Here is a 19,892-nt window from a genome sequence, read left to right on the forward strand (position 1 = left end):
TGACCCCCCAAATCCACCTGGCCCCTTCACCCCGACTTCCTTGGAATAAAGGCCCTGCAGCCCCACAGCGTGTGGGTGAGGGGGGTTTATTGGAGGGGGTTGCACAGGTGGGTGCACGATGAGCTGCCATCGGATGGACTCGTAGCAGCACTTGCTTCCTCCGTGATCCTACCTGCAAAGGGGTAGGGAATATCCACAGCACTGCTCTTGCTGCTGCACTTGGTGGCTAAAAGCCTGTGTGGCTTTTCATACCCTTTTTTATTTAGTGCAGCTGTTAAAGGCAGAGATGCTGAGAGCTTCTCACAGCTGGTACAGGTGGAGCCCTTTTATTGTGGACTTTGGGTTATTGTTTGGAGTACTGCAGGGAGCAGCCCAGGAATAACTCTTGTTACAGGAGGGTGCTGCAGTGAATGTATTTAATGGCTTTAAGATTTTTTACGTTTTTGTCCATTTCTAGCTATAATGGATGCTAGATTTATTCCTTGTCCTTCCTCCACATCACCACAAACAAAGCAGTGCTGCTTCTGAAATGCCCTCACTCTGCTTCACAATACTGAGCAAAGAAAACCAGGCTTGGGCTAATTAAGCTGGAAACATAACATTGCAATTTGTAGTTGATTAAATCTTTCAAACTATATTAATATTCTGATTTATTTTCTTGCAATGCTCTGACTAGCAGATATTCCAGTGCATGGGGAAAGGCTTCCAGATGGAGCCCTGTCCGCCTCACCAGATGCTTGGAGCTCAGAGTGAGGATTTTTCACTCACTCTGGTCACAGCCAGGAGAGATGCTCTTGTCCTGCTCGGCTATTTCTATTCGTGGGGGGGGATGCTGAGCTGCAGCTCTTGCTTTTGCTGCAGGAAGGAGTGGGCCTGTAGCAGCAGAGGGCTGTGAAGGGCACAGGAGGTGGCTGGTTCTGGGCTGGGTAGGTGCTGCTTCCTGAGGAGGCTGCTACAAAATGCTCCTCTGAGTTTGTCTCCAGAGATTGCTGGGGCCTATTGCAAAAACCCAGTTTGTTTTTATATGTCACAGATGCATATCCATTTATACTGTCTTCCAGCCCTTCTTCCAGCTCCACAGTTGGCAGGATGCCTGGCGCATTTCCACAGGATGCTGATTTAAGGAATTAGTCTGTAGAAGCATAGATGACAGAGACAGAAGGGACCTTGAGACCATCTGGAGAGTCTGCTTCCCCAGACAGCATCCCCTCTCCCAAGTCACTCCAGACACATTTATCAGGTTTGGTCTTGGCTCCCTTTTCTAGAGGAAATTCCACTTGGCTGCTGCTCATCTTATTTTCCAGCTCCTTAAAAAAAATTCAGGAGCTTAAGGGTAATATGGTCTATGTACATCCATCTCTTCTTTTTTTTTTTTTCTCCCTTTTTGCTGTGGTTTACCCTTTTTGCTCTTGGAGGTGGTTGCAGGGTGAGTCCCCAGGGAGAGGGCTCAGGGCAGCACAGGTCAAGGAGGGGACATGTGGGAGGTGGGGATGTCACAGTGTGTCACCACTGCCAGAGCCAAGGGCTGGAGCCACAAACAGCCTGTCTTGGCAGAGAGGAGAGCTCCAGAGGTCAAGGGGTTTTTGCTGTGGAATTGTTAAATTAACTATTCATTTAATTATATTTTGATTAAATTAGATGCTTTTTATTTCACAGCAAATGATTCTCTGCATAATTAATGTTGGCTGGTTCTGCTAATTGATTCACTGCTGCTGAGGGGCAGAGGTTTTGGTTGCACTCTGAGCTCTATGCTGGTTTCCAGGAGCCTGGAGGACACCCGGGGGGGGACACTCTTGTCCCTGAGGCTTCGGGGTATCTGGGACAGAGAAAACACTGGATCAGGGTCCACAGAGAGGGGCTGGAATGAGGGGAGACCACTGGGGACGCCAAACTGGGATGGGGGAGCGCAGAGGGACAGTGTGGGCCCAACTCTGCCAGAGCTGCTGGTGGCTGCACTGGAGCTCCCCTGTGGGCTCTGAGAGAGAAATCTGAGTGTGGCACAGCCTGACCCTGCTGCTCCTTGGGGACAGACCCAAACTGTCTCCCACTTCTCACGGATGTGTGGAAGCTTCCGGAGTTGTCGTTACTGTGGGCTGAGCTGATGAGCTGTCTCCTGGTGAGAAACAAATTTAGTTAACCTTAAATTAGTCAGGAGAATGGGAGACTCTTCTGTGAAACGATGTCATTCAAGTCATTGCACCTGAAATTATCCCCACTAGGAATGCAGCCAGAGATACTAATTAATTCATCGTGGTCCCATATTAATTCTGCAGCTGCTGTGCTCCAGCCTGACTTTGACGAGCTGTGTCAAGCAGCAGTTCTGGGCTGGGAGCCCTGGGATGGGCAGCCTGGTCCCTGGTGGTTTCTGTGTAGCTGACCATCAGAAGATAATTTTCAGTTTTTCCCTGTGGTGTGTATCTTTGTATCCTTTAAATGCCCTTCAGACTTCGACAAGCTTCCCGAGGTGTGGAGAGAGCACTGCCCTGCCTGCGGGTGTCTGACGGGAAAGGAAATGGTGAGTCTAGAGGGATCTGGGGTTTTAATAATGGAAGTTCATATTTTAAAAACTGCAGTATGAGCAGGACAAATTGTTTAATTATTCTGACCGTGTTTGGCCAAAATTCTGTGATGTCCCTTCCCCTCTCTGCCTCGGGTGGGGGCACAGGACGTTGCTGCAACTGCTGGGGAGGCGAGTGGTGGGACAGGAGCAGGAGCTGTGGTGGTGGGAGAGGGACAGCAACAGGAACTCTCATGGTGGGACAGGGGCCCTGGGGTCTGGCAGCAGGAGCAGATGCTGGGGGTCTGCAGGGAGGTGGGTCCTGGGCCAGCCCCTGCCCTGCTGTGGAGGTGGCTGATGGTGGCCCTGCTGCTGGGGGGCTCTGGCCCCGTGTCCCCAGAGCTCTGAGGGTCGGCGGGTGCCCAGGATGTGTCCTGGCAGAGCCTGGCTGGGGGAGTTGGGTTTTGGCAATCACCAGCAAAGCTAGTCTGGCATCTGACATGTTGCCCAGGGCGATGCCACCATGTCAGGGTCAGACTGGTCCCACGGGCAGCTTGGCCAGGTGGGTGTTGGTGCAGGGGGCACACGTGGCTCCACTTCTGCCTTCCATGGTTATCACTTCCACTAGTAACCTCCTAGAACAGATTCCAATTAAGCTGGCACATCTCTTTGTAATCTGGATCCCTGTCGTGTTGTCAGACTCAATTCAAATTTAATTTGCAGAAGGTATGTCGGTCAGCTCTTTTACTTAGCACAAAACTGAGAGGAAGATAACATTGATGGGAAAAATAATACAAGTTCCTGTTCTTCTTACCTTAAGGAAGGAAAAGAGATGCCAGAAAACTTAGCCAGATTTACATTTTAATGGGAAATGTTTCGACTGCTTGCTCCAGGAGGCACAAATTGCTTTCTGGATGGGACCCTGACTTTATACCTAAGTGCAGGGAATTAAATCCAGCGGCCTCTGATGAGATGAAAGGGATATCTGGAAACTGCCGCTGCCACCAGCCAGCGCTGCTGTCCCTGTCCTGCGGGGGGGCAGGGGCAGAGGGCTGGCAGCTCCGGGGCCGGGGGGGGTGCCGGGGCTGCAGGGCTGTTTGCAGGGAAAATCTGTGTTTCAAACCCCAGGACACCCCGGCGATGGCCCCTGTCCCGCCGCGCGGGTGGGGCCGGGGAAGGGCTGTCCAGGAGCATCGACACCGCAGCACCTGCCCCCGCACCAGCCCCGGGCCAGGAGCAGCCGCTCCCCTCGGGGCTTCTCTGCCCTCCTGGCTAATTGCTCCTAACGAGGGCAGCTGGAGCCTGCAGACGGGCTCTGGCAGCGTCCCTGTCGTGCCAGCCTGGTGTTGCAGATCTTCACGCAGGGACACGAGCTGTGCCCAGGAGAAGCTGCTGTTAATTTCTCAGTATCTGAAAGCTGTTTGAAGAGGGAAGCACGTGCAGTGCTGCCTGGTCTTGCCTCTCTGCAGGGCCTGTTGCCTGCAGCCATCTCTGGTGCATCCAGGAGCGTGCAAAGACCCTGCTGGGGCCTGGGAGCTGCAGGGCTGTCACTAGGATCGTGTCTCCTGCAGCTCTGCTGGGTTTGGGCAGAGTGGCCTCAAGCTTGGGAGCCAATGGGCTATTGTCTTGCACTTGTTACAAAGAGTATATGAGCTTTTCTTAATCTCTGGGTCCTCTGAGTCTCCCACTGCTGCTGGATTATCCCAGCTGTCCCCAGCCTGGTCCCTGCTCCCCTCTTTGCGTGCAAGACGTTGGCTCTGCAGCTCTGCCTTGCAACTGAGATCCCACTGTGGGGGACCTGTGTGTGGGTCCTGCAGCTTTTTCCCTCCCCAGATGGTGCTTTTCCAGTTGTCAGAGCAGTTGTGCACAGTGGATGGGATGTAAATGCAGTGTTGTATGGCAGAGGCATCACTCAGGCAGACAGCGTGCTTGCTGGGGACAGTTTAAACCCAATGAAATATGCGACAGCGTCACCGTTAGAGGCTCAGCTGGAGCAGATGTGCTGGCACCCATGAGGCTGCTTCCCTGGATGAAGCAGTGTCACTCTCTGGAATCCAAAGCAGTGATAAATCATAGGTGACCTTCAGTAATTTATTACTGCCTTGTGCAAAATACTGCTGTTTCTCTGGGCCAGTTCCTGGGCATCTGCCTGGAATCAGAGTAATTCCAATCTTTAGCATTGTAATGGGTTTGTCATGGGTTAGATAATGATAAAAGCCTGGGGTGTAGGGGAGGTTGGTGCTGAGCTGCTGGAAGCAGAGCTGTATGTGCACCAGAGGCAGCTGCTGTTGGTATTTGCTGCTGGGGAGGAGCTGTCCTGCTGCTGGGCCGGCAGAGCAAGGCAGGATCACCAGGGGCACCCATGGCTTTTCTGTGCTAGGACAGAGAGGTTGTTTCCAAGGTTTTCCCATTTCCAGGCATTAGCAGGCTCTGACCTGTGCTGCAACTGCTTCTCCCAATACTTCAATTGTGAGGCAAAATTTACATTTTGATTTTGGAAATCAATAGCAATTCACAAATAATTCTCCTGTGCTGCTGCAGGTCATCCATCAGCTCTGAGCTACTGCTCAATAGGAGCCATTAGTGGGTTTTGTTTGTTGGTTTGTTCAGTGTTAGCGGGTTGTTCAGCTGTTCTCCAGGTCTGTGTTATAATGACAAATTACAGACTTGTGGGCTCTTTTCCCAAATACTATTAGAAAATGCAGATGGATGACATCATTAGTGTCACTGAGGCAGGACACCAGGGCAGCAGCAACTGTGAACATCTGGGATGAGCAGGTGCTGCTGAGGGCATGTCCCTGTGTGAGGGGGAGGTGAGCCTGGGTCTGGGTGAGCAGGAGGGACCTGGAGAGAGAAGCTGGATGTGCTGGGGGCCATGGTGGCTGTGCAGGGCCAGGGGGGCACAGGGAGGTTCTGAGCTGGTGTGGGGTCACCTCAGTGTGAGCCCAGAGCTGAGGCTGCCCTGAACCTGCTGGACCCTGAAAGTACAGGGCTGTTTGCCAGCACTGGGCTGGTGCTATTAGGGCAAATTACCTGTGGAATGCCTTTTTAATACTGAAGGAAATAACTTGATTAGTAATTAGTGGTGCAGAACACTTGGAGAGCCTCTGCAAAAGGCAAGGATGGGAGGGAGCTGCCTGTCAGTTTTGTCATCTAATTATAAGACTGTTCAGTGCCAATACTCTGGACAGAGAGAGGAGAAAAAAAACCCCTCAGTGTAATTGTATTGGTCACATTTTGTAGCCACTAATTAATTGCTTAGCAATTAATGTTTCTCTGGCTGGTTGCGGAGCTGTCATGGCTTTGGCTTGGGACAACTAGCATGGTGCTTTCAGACCTTGCTAGTTGTGAGACTGGGTGGGAAAGGGGCCCAGACCCCCACTTGGACCCCAGGCAGCAGGATGATCCTGCCCGTGGCTGTGCCCTGGGTGCCAGGCAGGGGAGCTGGAAAGGCTGCCGTGCGCTCCTGGAGGGCTGCAACTCCACAGGGAGCATCCCCTGACCCTGAGGAGAGGAGTGATGGGCACTGACGTTATTCCATGTTTACCGTTTGCATCTAACAAGCATCATTTTCAGCTTATTAATTGTGACAGGACGTGAGCTGCATGAAAATTGATTTGCCCCCGCCAGCCATGTGGGCAAACAGTTAAGTACCTATTTTACGCTCTCTACACAGACATTGTAATTTTTCTCCTCACACACTGCTTTACACCACCTTAATTCCAACAGTAAATTGAAATCAAATGAAAAGCAGCTTTCCAGCCCAGAGGCCTTCCTGGCACACGTGCAGAAGAGGAGCCCCTCTCAGGAAGAGGCATCCAGAGGCACCAAGTGGGACAAACAGACAAGCAGAGCTACAGACAGACAGAAGGATGGACGGAGAAGGGTCAACCTATGTCTACAGTTGCTCTCGTGTCTCCATTGTGTGAAGTTCCTGGGGGAGCTCCTGCTGTTACCAAGGTGCTCTTACAAAAAGGGACTACCTTCAGCCCTTGGGTGGCCAAGCCTTTCCCAGGTCTCTGCTGGGCTCCTGCAGCATGGAGGTGAGGACAGCAGGGGCTGGCAGAGGAGGCAGGAGCTGCTGAAACTCAGACTCCCCTGCAGGTGCCTGGCCATGGTCCATGAGGACCTGCAGCACAGGAGGGAGATGGGGGCTGGCAGTCACCAGAGAGCAGGTGAGGAACACACTGTGTCCAAGTCTGGGACAAGGTGCCAGACCTGGGGTTGATGGCTCCACCTGAGCTCAGCATGCTCATAAATCAAAATCTTGGTGTGAACTTTAGCAGCATCCATAAATTCTTCATTTATCATTATTAATGATATGTCAACATGCAAAAATTGATTTATAGCTGGTAATTTAGATCATGGATTGTCTCTGATACAGTAAACTATTCATATCCAAAGCCCATCGTGCAGTTTTCTACTTACTAGGAATTAATGACTCATAGAATAGGGCCAGAACAGGCTGTTAGTGAGAGTGAAAAGAAAGCTGTGATTGTTTGGGTTTCCCTCCTGTATTTCTGCTCTCAGGCTGCACCACCAGGTGCTCTCCTCTTAAATTTTACAATACATATATTAAATCTCCAGTTCTCTGCACTGACAAAGCTTTTAAGTCCTTTATCTCCAGGAAAGACCATCTGCTGCTTCAACACCATGGAAACGGCTTTCGGCAGATGAAAACTTTATCATTTTAATTCAGCAACAAATGCCATGAGGTCAATAATTTATCGTGCAGTTTGCAAGGTATTTCTCTAAGTTTCTGGTATGGCTGTTGTTTGTTTCTAATGTTGTAGTGATTTTGCATTAGTGTAAGTGCCACAGAATTGACATTATACAGCGAGACAGATTGTCCCGTCTTGAGCAGCGCCTTGCAGTAAACCAGCAACAGCTGCTAAATTGATGTGCTGTGTTCACGTACCTTTATAAATAACATATTAAGTCCTAAAATAAAACTCTTCTAACATCTAAGTTAAAAGGAACCCAGGCTTAAATAATCAACTAAATATGTTTGCAGATGCCAGGCCATGGTGCTGGTGGCAGGCGATGGGGTGGGCGGTGGGAGCTGCAGCACGGGCTGGGATGTGATGTTTCAGGCTCACTAATGAGGCTCGTTAAGTAAAGACCAGGGCTCCCTGCAAACTGCCTTCCTCCCCAGCCTCACTGTCCTGCTGTTTTGGAAGGGGGAATGGTTCTGAGGGAGAGTTTGTACCAAATAATTTGCTGATTTTTTGGCTTTGTGGAGGATGTTTTGCATCCCAAATCTTGATTAACAAAACGTCCGCTTGTCCACTGTGACAAATGATTGTCTTTTGGTTAAAGGAATACAGGGAGATACTGGTGTGATAGAACGTGCAACATTATCTCTAATAAGCAATTATATTTCATAATAGGAATTAATTAAAATCTTAAACTAGCTAATTACAGACCTTTAATCTTAATAAAGATAGAGTGCGGAAACGCATCATGTATATGGTAATTACTGAGTTAAGCAGAATGTAATGTGCATCCAAGGCTTGTCCAGGACATTCTCAGTCAATACTTAATTACTTTACTGCTCTCTGAAGTCCACATGGCATCTGGCTGCTCTGCTTGTGCTCCCCTCCCAAGACTGTTGCTGCTGTGATTCACCCGTGGCTGCTCCTCTGCAGCACCAGTGGGCAAGAGGGACCCGGGGCAGGGGCTGTGTCCCGTGGGGCTGGTGTGCTGGGGTAGGTGGGTGCCAGCCCTTAGACCTGCCCCGAGGAGGTGTGCAGGGTGTGTGTGGGGGGCTGGCAGCCCAGTGAGACCCTTTGCTCTTCTGCAGGCAGCAGCGGAACCGTTCCCGGCAGCGCCCTGACGGGAACACCACGGGAAGATTGATCTGGCGAGGCCTAGGGTCAGGTTTTGCAAGTTCACGGTTGCAAGGTCTGGAACAGAGTGTTACAAGAGAAAACAAAATGCCAACCACAGCCCCTGCCGGCTCCAGGGGCTCCCACAGCAGCCACGGGATGTGCAGGTTTTATCTCTCTCTGCCAGCAGGAACCAGGTGATGCTCCCTGAGCCTTCCTGCACCCACCTCAGGCCACGCTGCCATGTTCCCTTCAGGGGATGTTTGGTGAGACCAAACCTTTCTGCAGGTGTGTGAGCTGCCCTGGAGAGCTGCTGGCACCAACCGCGGCCGTCGGGGCACTGCACGACACCAAGGAGCTTCAGGGCTGGACGTGAGCTTAACAACTGGATGTGAGTTTAATGCCTGGCCAGCAATGGGACTGGCTGGGTAAACTGGCACTTGACACAAAGTAGAGGTGTCCAGCTGGAAAATTCTGGCTTGTTTGGGAAAGGCCACTGTGATGCTGCCACACTTGAGCTGGCTGAATTGCAAACAGCTCCAAGAACCAGCAGTAAATGGAAAGTGGGATGAGGGTTCCTCAGCAAGGGATCCAGGCAGGCACTGAGGGAACAGGAGGTCTAAATGGTGCACGTTGTGGTCAAATGAGAGTTAAACTGCTGGCTAAAATGCAGCAGATGAGATCAGAGCAAGGGCAGCAGCTGTGGGGCAGCAGTGTGAAGTGGTGGGATTCAGCTGGGGACACCCCTTGGGGATGGAAAAACCACTGCAGGTGCAGGGCGCTGGATATTTCAGAAAAAAATTGCTGGAGTCCTGTAACTGGGATGAAATGTCTTATTAGGAAGTGTGATGCTGTGTGTCAGGCCTGGCAGCGTGTTCTGCTGTAGGCAGAGTTCATCAGCCAGAAACAGACCTGAGTTATCAGAAAAAAATTCCTGCTGGAATCTTCAACACCACCATCCCTGGCTTGTGGAAAATGCTCCCAGCTGCTTCACCAGGAGGTTTTCCATGGTGGTCTCGTGGGGCTGTGCAGAGGGGCTGGAGCATCACTCGGTGCCTGTTCCCCCTCTGCTGCCCCCAGGCTTGGTCCCTCCTGCTGGGGGTGATGGGGGCTGGGGTCCTGCCAGCTTCTGCAGCAGGAGGTGGCACTGCTGCCACCCTTCAAAGGCAATATGCTAATTTGTCTGAGCAAGAAGAGCTGCTAATTGTATGTAAGCCCCTTCCAAGATACTTTATTTGTGCTTCATGCAGCAGCCCTGCAAAGGGTTTGAACAAGGATGAAAGTCCCCTTTTAGACAGAGAGGCTGTATGATTAAGCAGCTCTCTTCCTTTTCTCTCAAGTGCTGTGCTGGTTGGCAGCTGCTCTGTGCCTGAGATAATTATGTCAAAGCCTGGGGTGCCATCAAGGGTCTCTGAGCATCTGCAAGTGAAGAGTTTCTTTCCAATTACTAGCACTGGCATCCCCTGTCCTCTTCGGTCTCAGTGGATGTTTGCTGAAGGATATTGGAAGAATTAGCAGATATAGTTCTCTCTAATCCTGTCCCAGGTGACAGCAAAATCAAACTAAAAAGTACCAGATCGTGTGCTGTTGTTTTAGGCAATAGCCCAGTGGTATTAATGAAGGTTTTTATCGTTCTGGGGCTTTATTGATCTGGAGAACCAAATATCCAAGGTAACAAAGCTGGACGAATTAAAAGCTTAAGAGCACAAAGAGGTGTTACAGCACCACCAGTTCTTCAGGTACTTGTCTGGGCTATCCCACTCCTTGAGACTGGTGTCCCTGCCCCTTTTTATCAGGGCTGTTCACATGCTGGGTTTCCCCTTTCTAAGAAGGAGGCTTTGGGGGGAGGCTGGCTGGCCGTGGTAGTGCTTGCCCTGTGCCCTGCAGGTGACAGCTGCTGCCTGCCCTGGCCCCCATGAGGTGTGGGGAGGGGACCTGCCCATCCCCACGGCCAGAGGAGGAGTGTCCTGCTGGGGACACGCTGCAGCCAGGCAGTGGTGGAGGGTGGCACTTTGTTTTGACAGGGACACAATGCAGTGGGACTATTGGGGGGTTCACAAACCAGGGGACTATTTGTCCCTGTCTGTGCTTTGTCTTATATTTGATGAGCCAAATAATAGACATAAATGGTATTTGCAAAGGTGATGCTGCTGCATTTCAAACTGGCATGAACAAGCAGCTTGGAGAAGAATCCCAGGGCGTGGATGTTTCTGAGAATCCTCTTTGCTCTTCTTTCCTGGCAATATCATCAGCTCTCAAGCACCTCTGCTCTCTAATCTAATCAGTCCTTGGGAAACAGGATTTGCTGCAGTGTCTGACCACTTAGGTACCCACCAGCAGAGTAAATACCAGAGAGACTTTCTGAGAATGGCCAAAAGTTCTCTCAGCACCTTTTAGTGCAGTGACAGGGACTCCAGAACCTGGACCTCTCCCTGCTTTGTGCTGCTGCTCCAAATTCCACCATTGCTGGCTTTGAGCAAGACTCTGGCAGGTTGGTTTGCCAATGCAGAGGAGAATATGTATACAGGGAACTCCAGTATTGGGAAGGAATTCCTGTCCTCTCTGCTGAGGGCTGGTACAGCAGCTCCCTGCACAGCTCTGCCCTCTGCAAGGGACAGCCAGGCAGGGACAGGTGCTCTGGGGGGCTCGGGCCCCCTCTGTGGTGCTGCTGCCCCTGCTGAGGCTGTGGCCTGGTGATACCACATGGAGGGGTTGGTGGGGACCCGGCCGGGACAGCCAGAGCTGCAGGGGTTTCCCTGGAGATGCGTTAGGGCATTTATGGGTGTCTTCCAAGGTTTTTTCCTTTATGGTTCTTGATTAGGAGATAAAAGGCCCATTTCTTCTTTTAATGGAGTCTGTGATGTTAATGGCCTCCCTCCAGTCAGATTAAGGTGCTTTGGCCTGTTTTACTCTAATAGAGGATGATTGAGAAGCGTCTGGCTGGTTCACAGTTGGCTTCCTCACAGGTCTTGCTGTGCTGTTCCACTGCCACCCTGCAATAAGCAGCTTTCTGGAAATTATAAAAACCAGAGTCTGGAGGAGCTGACCCCTTCCCAGGGGCTGCCTCCTCCCAGCCTCTACTGTGTCGTGCTGTGGACACATCTTGGGACTGCTGGGAGTGGGGAAAGGCTGTGCTGGGGCTGTGCCCACCCTGCTGAGCTCCTGAAGCCCCTGATGCTGCGGCAACTGCCCTCCCTGGCGTGCTGGAGGAGCAGTCTTGCCTGTCCCTGCCTGTGCCTGCCACGCGCTGCCATCCAAGGACAAAGCAGAGTGCTGGAGACAGCAGGATTATCAGAGCTATTAGAGTGACTCTGTGTGCAAGAGGGTGTGAAATGCAGGTAGATTGAGGACTCTGGGGAGTGGAGAGGACAAATGGGGACGTGCCCCTGTCCCTGCTGAGGCCAGAGGGGAGTGAGGGCTGTGGGAGTGGCCGTGGGGGTCCTGGTGTCCCTGTGCCTCCCTCAGCCACGGGTGGCTCCGGATCAGCTCGGAGCAACTCCCCATGCTGCAGCCTGGCTGTACAAGGCACCAGTTCTGCATTTTAAGTGCTTGTTTCTTGATGTTGTCCTGCCTCTAAATGATCCTGGAAATGTATCATCTACTTAACTATATTTTAATTAAAAGTCAGGGATATTAGAAAAGAGAAATCAATTCTTGTCACAATTAAGACTTAGTTTGAACAATTGCAATGTGTTTCAGCAAAGGATCCTCTCTGGACTTATTGATCTGTATTGTCATAATGTCTGCTTTATTACCATGGCTCAGACCATCTTAAAATTAATATTTTGCCTGAATTATGCATGTCATCTGGCAGGCAGGGGAAGCTGCCTGCTGCCAATCAGAACCTGCAGGGCTTCAGGGCCCCTGCACCTGGTGGACCAGGGCTGGGGTGAGCAGCCTTGTCCCTTGTGCTGTCGGGCCCCTCTTGGGCGAGGTGCAACTCGGGAGGCTCAGGGTTTGCAGCCCCAGGAACCACCTCAAAGGCTGGAGCAGCCTTGGCCAGTGGCACCAGTGGCAACCGGAGCATTCCATGCCTGGTGTGATGCTGATGGGACCAGGACCTGGAGGGCAGGATGGAGCCTTCCTTGCAGGTGTCCTTGCAGGATGTGGGCAGATCTCCTGCGCTCTCCCCTGTGGAAGTGAAGGAAGAATAGGAGGCTGATTAATCAAAATCTAGCATGATGAAGGACCTTTTAAAAGGTAGAAGATGTCCCAGTTATGGCTTCTCTGCCCTTTAAAAGTTCTTGAAAACTAGGGGGTCTTGGAGGAGAGAAAATTGATTTCTCATGGTTTCTTTTGTACCTTGGGGCAGAAGTAAATTCAAAGGGGCCCTGACATGAAAGGTCAGAGTCTGTGTTGCTGCAGCTGATAATGAGATCTCACAGATAAATCAAAACACGTGGATTTCACCACTGGGGATCGGCTGGTTTAACCTGAGGTACTGGGATTAGGAAGAAGAGAGGGCACATGCTAAAATCTTGCCTGCATGGAAGCAGCCTGGGCAGCGGGAACATGCCCAGGACTGTATCCTGCTGCCTCACGGTGCCTGGCACAGCCCTTGCCTCCCCCAGTTGTGCCTCCACCAGCTCCTCTTCTGCTCTGTCCCTGCTCTGGGTTCTGGTCCACGGCAGCAGCTCCTGCAGCTGCTTTCTCTCCTGCTCCATGCGTCTCTGTCCTGTGCTAGCTCCCAAGGCTGCATCCCACTAGATACCATTTGCTTCGTGATAAATAGGATTCATGTAATAATTTCTGCCTATTATTAATGCCTTTAATCTGCAGATCTCAGGAGAACTCAGGCAAGAAGCAAGCCAGAGAAAACCAGGAGAGAGCAATGTGCTCTGAAAAAAAAAGGAAAGAAGGAAAGAAAAGTGAGTAGGATGAACTCTTTACCTCTCTATCCCATTAGCACATTCACCACAGATTGCAAAATCCTGTTACGAGCCAGGACTGGCCGGGCAGGGTGGAGCACAGGGGGCTGGGGGCTCTACAGGGTCCTGGGCTCACTCCACTCTCCAGCTGGGATGTCAGGGATGGCCCCAGCCCCACTGCCCCTGCCCCACCTGCCTCCCCCTCCCCAGGGCAGCCTCCAGCTTTGGTCTTTGCTGCTCTTGTTTGAGGGTTAAGTGACTCTTGGGCTCCACGTTCCTGTCGTTGGTGTGTGACTAATTGGAGAAGTGTCTAATCTTGTCCTCCACCGATGTTACCGTGACGCAGCCTGTGATTAAACATGCTGTCAGGCACTGCTGTTTACAGATAATAATGCTGCTTTCTCTCTGTTCCTACACTATCAGCCTCATTAGGAAGGTTTATGGATAAATTAGTCAGTCTGAGATTGAACAATGTCTCCAAATGCATCCACTGAGCACTGCACCCTCCAACCCCAACTGGGCAGATGTGACTGTGGGCACTGTGGGCAGAGACCTGGCCCTACACCAGGGTGACCCTGGCTATGGAGCTCAACTGCTGTCTCTTTGTTGGCTCTCTTCATGGAGACCCCTTCAGGGGTTCAGTCCCCCATGTTTGCTACTAGGCTGGAGACAGCAGTAAGTGTCTGGGTTGATAAAATTCTCTCTGATGCTTCATTACAGCGGAATCTGCAGTACACGCCAAAAGATGCTCTTTTTCCACTCTTGCTGAATGAAGCACTCATAGATTTCCAGAGAAAGCTCCTGGTACGGGTGGTGCATGGCCTTTCAGATACAGCGGGAACAAACTGCAGCTGCAGATGGGAACAGGTTGTTTCTGCCATTTGTTATTCTTTCCCCTAATTATAATGCAGATTGGACACTCTCTCCAGCATTTCCTCCCTTTCTGTTTATTTAAGCAGGATTTTTGTGAACCTACATGGCAATCTGGCCCTTGGAGGCGAATGCACCATTATAATGAACCAAATCCATCGCTTCCCCAGTTGCCCCAGCAGGGCTTTTCCCCCATTGCCCCTTCCTCTAGCAGCCAGCGCTGAGCCAGGGGGGGGAGCAGGGGGCCAGGAGGGACCCTCTCTCCATCATCAGATGGAGCTGGCAGAAAGCCCATGGCCAGCATCTCAAGGTCCCAGAGAGGGGCCACATCCAGCCTAGAGCAGGGGTTCCCATGCAGCTCGCTGCTGCCCACTGAGTGCTTGGTAATTACTGGAGAGCATTAATGGAGCTGGATACACCATGTAGGTGCCTTATTTAGAGTCTGCTCAAGTGCCGAGTCCTGGAGTGCAAAATTCATCTAGGAATTAGCCCCAGCTGGAGTAAATTGCTAATTATCATTTGCAAAGTCTATTACCCTTTTTTATCGTGGACAAATGAAAAAGACTCTGTGCAACCTCCCTGTCACCTCGCCCCGTGACCAAGGGATAATTGGCATGTGGCTTGTGGTGATTGAGTTATGAGAGAGTCCCCAACTGTCCTCCTTCATCAGTGTGTCATGCAACTTGCATCTCTGCCTAATGAGTAGGAGCCAGAGCAGTGTTCACTCCAAGGAAACCACTGCAGCTTTGCAGAAGGTTCACTGTCCTTCGTGCTCAGGGACCTCCACTGTACTGAGGGGACAATGAGGTTAAAAATCTTGGTAATTGATTTTAAATGGTGATTGAATGCAAAGACTTGAACATATAAAAGCTCTTAGCAGCTAGGGGAAACACTGTGTGACGGGGCAATCCCTGCCTCTGGGGCATAGGCACTTTGGGGTGCAGGTGCAGAGCTGTGGGTCCCCTGGGAGCAGCACTCACCAGCCTGCCACCCACTTTGTCTCCACATTTGGAAAGGTTTGGGTGGCTAATTTGTCTTGGGACCACTGAGGGAGGTCCGGGAGGAGCACGGGCTGTGGTGACAGCTCAGCTTGGGGCAGGTGCCATCCCTGTATCAGCTCTCTAGGAGTGCTGGCCATGCGCTGCGGGTCCCTTCGTGAAACACAAACAGCCTGCGGTGAAATTATTTCTGACGCCACTGAAAATGAAAATCCTAATGACAGCACTTCAAACAGAACTACTGCAAATCTCTGTAAGTGATTTTAATGAAACCAGCCAGGAGCACCAGGAGAGCAAATCAAAGCTAGGACAACTCCTTTGTTCAAATTACAGGTAATTGGTATCAAAATTATTATAATGGTTGTTTGCACCATTATACTTGAGGTATATCATCATTTCTAGCAGAGACCTCGGCTCTCCGAGACTCGGACATGCAAGCACTGTCTGCAATTCCTCCTTCCAGCCAGAGTAAGGGTAGGAGAAGCAGAGGGGCTGTGTGAGGGTGGAGCCCAGCTGGGCAAAGATCGGGGTGCTGGTGTCCTGCCCCATGTCTGGCTTCCCTGGGGGGCCTGGGATGCCTGCCTGGTGGGACCCCCACACAGCCTGGTCATTGCCATGGTCTCCATTGTGAGGGGCTGCTGGGCAGAGCAGCTCTGGGGGGCCCTGGGGTCTGGCTGGGGATGTGTCCCCCCAGTGCTGTGGGCGTGCAGGTCAGTGATTCTGATCCTGTCGCTCAGAAGTGACTGAACGGGTGGGACAGGACTCAGTCCCAAATTCAATATGTTTACTTTAAGTAATTGGCATTAATTACAGCTAAATTACAGCTGGATTCATCTGGAGCTCTAAGTTACTTTTCTAATGGCACCAAATGATTTCTGACTGATCAATGCCACCCAGGCAAGTGCTGGAGCCACGGGCAGCAAGCGGTGGTGGCCACAACCCGCGGGGGAAGTGCCGGTGACCCGGCTGCCCTGTGTGAGGCATTGGGGATGAATGGTGCTGGCCCCCTGCCCCTCTCCTGGCAACCACCAAACCCCACAGCCCCGTGCCACCCGGGCAGACCCACCTCTCACCTTTGCCCCCCGTGCCAGGCGTCACCCCCCACCCCACAGGTGCCAGGCAGGAGGAGGGGTCGCGGTGCCTGCGCTCAGCCCCAGCTCAGCCCCAGCTCCAGAGGTGCCTTGGCTTGTCCCGCAAATTCTGTCACCAAATTGTGGCACTTGAATCCCTCCTGTCTGGCTCTAATTAATAGCATGTGATGATTTGTCTCTGGTTGAGTTGGAATTTAAGGCTGAATGGATTCTTGTCCCTTGTGGAAGGCTGGGTTTCATATTGATGGTGACAGAATGGAATATTACTTATATAAGTGTAATGATCTTATGCTGCCCAGAGCTCTGGATTTTCTCAGTATATGACGAATGTGAGGCATTTAAACAAATTAGACACTTAGTATATTTTACATTCTTTTCTAGAACGTTTATCTCTGTGCACTGCTTAGAAATCCATTAGCATGAAATGTAAAGATGCTTAAAGGCATTTACCCAGATTAGCTGCCTTTATATAGTCAAGGATCTTTTATGTGATTACCTTAAAAGCTAAAGAGCTGCTGCAAAACATTTATAGTGCAGAGATCCTGAAGCAAAGAGTACACATCTGACAGAAAAACTAAGCCATTAAAAACAAATGCATTGCTCTGGTTGCTTTTATTTTCAGACAAACAACATAGATGGCAAAAGGAGTTAATACACAGTGTATTTCCTTTTGATATAGGTCTTGATCACAAAATTTATGGGGAAGCTTTACATTAACTTTTATTTTTGCTGTGATTTGTACGTGTTAGGAGGGAGGAGATGACGCATGGACAAGACAGCACTGCCAGCAGCAGGTGGGGAAGGTGGTGGCTGCTACAGAGCCTGATCCCCCTGGGAAGCAGTGTCTGATCCCCGGGATCAGCTGGAGGCAGCAGGTACCTGCTGTGAGTTGTTTGAGCTGCACTAACTGTCGCTTTCCTGTGCAGGATGTTTACTTAATGCCAGGTACATCTATGCTGTGCTGCTGGTGCCTGCTCTGACTCTGTTATTGTCACAGCAGAAGGAGCAAAACTCATCCCAGAGCATGGGCTGACATGCCCAAAATAGCACAAAATTGAACAAATTCCTTGTTTTCCGTTGTAAGCAAATCCTTTCAAGTGTGGAAGAGGAAGGAAAGGTGCAAAAAGCTTCCATGAGGTTTCTGCCTGCTCCTTTCTTCAAGGGCAGCTCTTACAGGCACATCCCAGGGCCCACATCCTCCTGGCTCCTTTGTCCTTTAGCATAAAAAGTCATTTGTCAGCAAAAGAAAGAAAGTTTTGGTTTTCAGTCCAGATCTGGCTGTCCTCCCACTGAGACTTTCAACTCTTTATCTCAGGAATTGATGGTCTCGGATTCTGATCCTCTTTTCTTGGTGTTTGTATTGATTTTTGTTTTTTCCAAGAGGGTTATTTTCACTGTGGTTTCAAAACTATCTTTCTGTCTCCACTTACAGCAGGTAATAGCTCAGCTTGGAGAATTACACCTTTTCTGTGCTGTGCTGGCCCCAGCTCTTTGCAGAAGTTCCTCTGGAGCCCAGGGTGCCTTCGTGGGCTCATCCCGTGCTTGCACTCAGCAGCGGGGTGGGGAAAGCAGCCCAAGGGCTGGATGTGAGTGGAGGTGACTAGACACCCAGTATTCCTCTCCCTCTATTTATGGAAACTGGCTCCTTGTTGGGTGCTGGTGCTGGAGGAGATGGGTGCTCTGCCGTTGTGGGGACAGTGTCCCTCAGTCCTGCTAAAGGAAAATTTGTGAGGTCATTTTCCCAAAAGCCATGATACTTTAAAATTGTGATAGCAATACCTCTGGCTGCTCTAATATTAAGCTAAGTGCTTGGAATAATATTTCAGGCAAATGGAAAAGTTTTTTACGCAATTCGTGTGACATACTCTTCTTCTAGTAAAAGATGCATCAAATCCTCTATATCCACTGGAAATCCTCTTCCCTGTGTGGTTCTGCAGTGACATGAAGGCGGCATCTCCGTGGGCTCCTCGGTGCTGAAGGGAGCGGTCCCAGGGCTCTGCATCGATTTGCTTCACCACATTAATACCTTCCAACATGCCAGCAGCAAGACCCTGTGCATGAATGCTAAACAGGAGGGCATGTGCCCCAGGGGCTGGTAAGCAAGATCCCATATATTGCACCATGAGAGTTGTGTGTCATATTAGAGCAATTTAGTTTTAAAGGGCATCTTTCAAGCACAAACTAGCTTTTTCCCACACTTGACTGATCACACAAATAACTGTGATTAAAGGTCAAGTGCCTGGGTTTTTCTATTTTACTCCTTAAAAATTTATATGTGAAAGAAAACCTAGAAGTTAAGATAGCATGAAATTGTTATGCAGTTATGAGCCATTAACGACAACTAAATATCACTTTTCTTCCTGGGTGGCTGGAAAAATCTCCAGTAATAATGGGTCACTTCTGGTTTGCACTTGAGAAAGATTATAAATAAAATGTCTTTTGCTTTCCTGCCCTGTAATGTGATAGAGGGAGAATTTTAATCCTTTGAAGGTGTGACCAGACTGCCCAGGCTGGCCCTGGGCTGGCTGGAGCTCCGGGGGGGCTGGGAGCAGGGCTGTGCTGCCCCTGTGCTTCCCTACGGACAGAGCATTGACACATGGACGGGGATTTTCCTGCTGGTCGAGTTAACAGCTTTAGTGCTGAGCTGGGATGGGGGGGTCCATGCTTTGGGGTGGGGAGGGAAGGGCTGGAAGGCACAGAGAGCAAGTGGAAATATTAGATCTATATATTGTCAAATCCAATTGTGAATCTCATTGTGCTTGAACAATTCTTCCTCCATTTCCGCTTGGAAACACAAGATTTCTGTGGAACAGGTTAAGGAAGCATTGTGCTTGGGGTTTTGAGCTGGTCCCTGGGTTGCTCAGGATTCCTGGTCCTGCAGGGACTCTTGCATAGGTGAGTTCACATGGGCAGTGTCAGTGACTTCAGGAAGAGAGTACTTAGAAGATGGGGCACAAAGCAAATGAACTGCAATCACCGTATCTAATTAATCTCATTAGGCAGTGTGCAAATTTAAGTCTAATTGGCAGCTCCCATGCCTGACACTTTCAGGTGTTTGTGCAGACATGGCCCCTGCTCTCCCCCTGCAGTGCTGGGCCCCCCAGCCCTGGCACAGGCTGTTCCTGCTGCCCTGGCTGCACCTGCTGCCAGCACGACCCTGCTCTGTGTCCAGACACAGCCCTCAGCTCTGGGAGCTCCTCACATCTGGGGGTGGCCTGAGGGGTCCTGGCAGTGCCAGGAGGGCTGGGGGTGCCCCTCCATGAGGCTGTGGGCCTGGCCCCAAACACCTGCTGCTGTGCCCAGGGGCTGTGTGCAGCTGCCATTGCCCAGACAGGCTGCCTTAGAAGGAGATTCAGTATTTTTATTCCAGATATTTTTTTTTTACATTTGACAGCACAAAATCACAGTGAAGGGAACTTCCCACAGGAACAAGTGTTCCTAACCAAGTGAGATTTGGCATCACTGTCTCAGCTATCAGGTGGGAAACTGGCAGGCATTTGGCCTGACTAAATTTTGCAGGGACCTGCAACACCTACAATTAGTGACAATCAAACCTTGTCATGTTCCTCCCCCAGTGCTGGAGGCCGTGGGCCTGGTGGCACATACCTCGCCTGCAGCAAGCTGGGAATTGCCTCCCCCAGCTGAGCCAACCCCCTCCCAGCCCTGCTGTTCCGGGCCTGCTGCCCCAGCCCTGCCCTTCTCCCGGGGCTGCCACAGCCCCCCTGCTTGGGGTGGCCTTG

The 19,892-nt window shown here is 50.9% G+C and overlaps 1 protein-coding gene across 1 annotated transcript in view; it reads left to right on the forward strand.

Annotated features, from left to right (window-relative positions):
• The first annotated feature begins 15,492 nt into the window (after positions 1-15,492).
• EPHA10 (EPH receptor A10) overlaps positions 15,493-19,892 on the forward strand; it is a 32,220-nt gene continuing 27,820 nt past the window's right edge. The window contains exon 1 of the mRNA XM_009996695.1: positions 15,493-15,529. Within this exon, the coding sequence (XP_009994997.1) occupies positions 15,493-15,529 (37 nt within the window). The remainder of the gene's footprint in view (positions 15,530-19,892) is intronic.

Source organism: Chaetura pelagica, unplaced genomic scaffold (genome assembly GCF_000747805.2).
Source record: "Chaetura pelagica isolate M959 unplaced genomic scaffold, ChaPel_1.0 scaffold1064, whole genome shotgun sequence".
NCBI lineage: Eukaryota > Metazoa > Chordata > Aves > Apodiformes > Apodidae > Chaetura > Chaetura pelagica.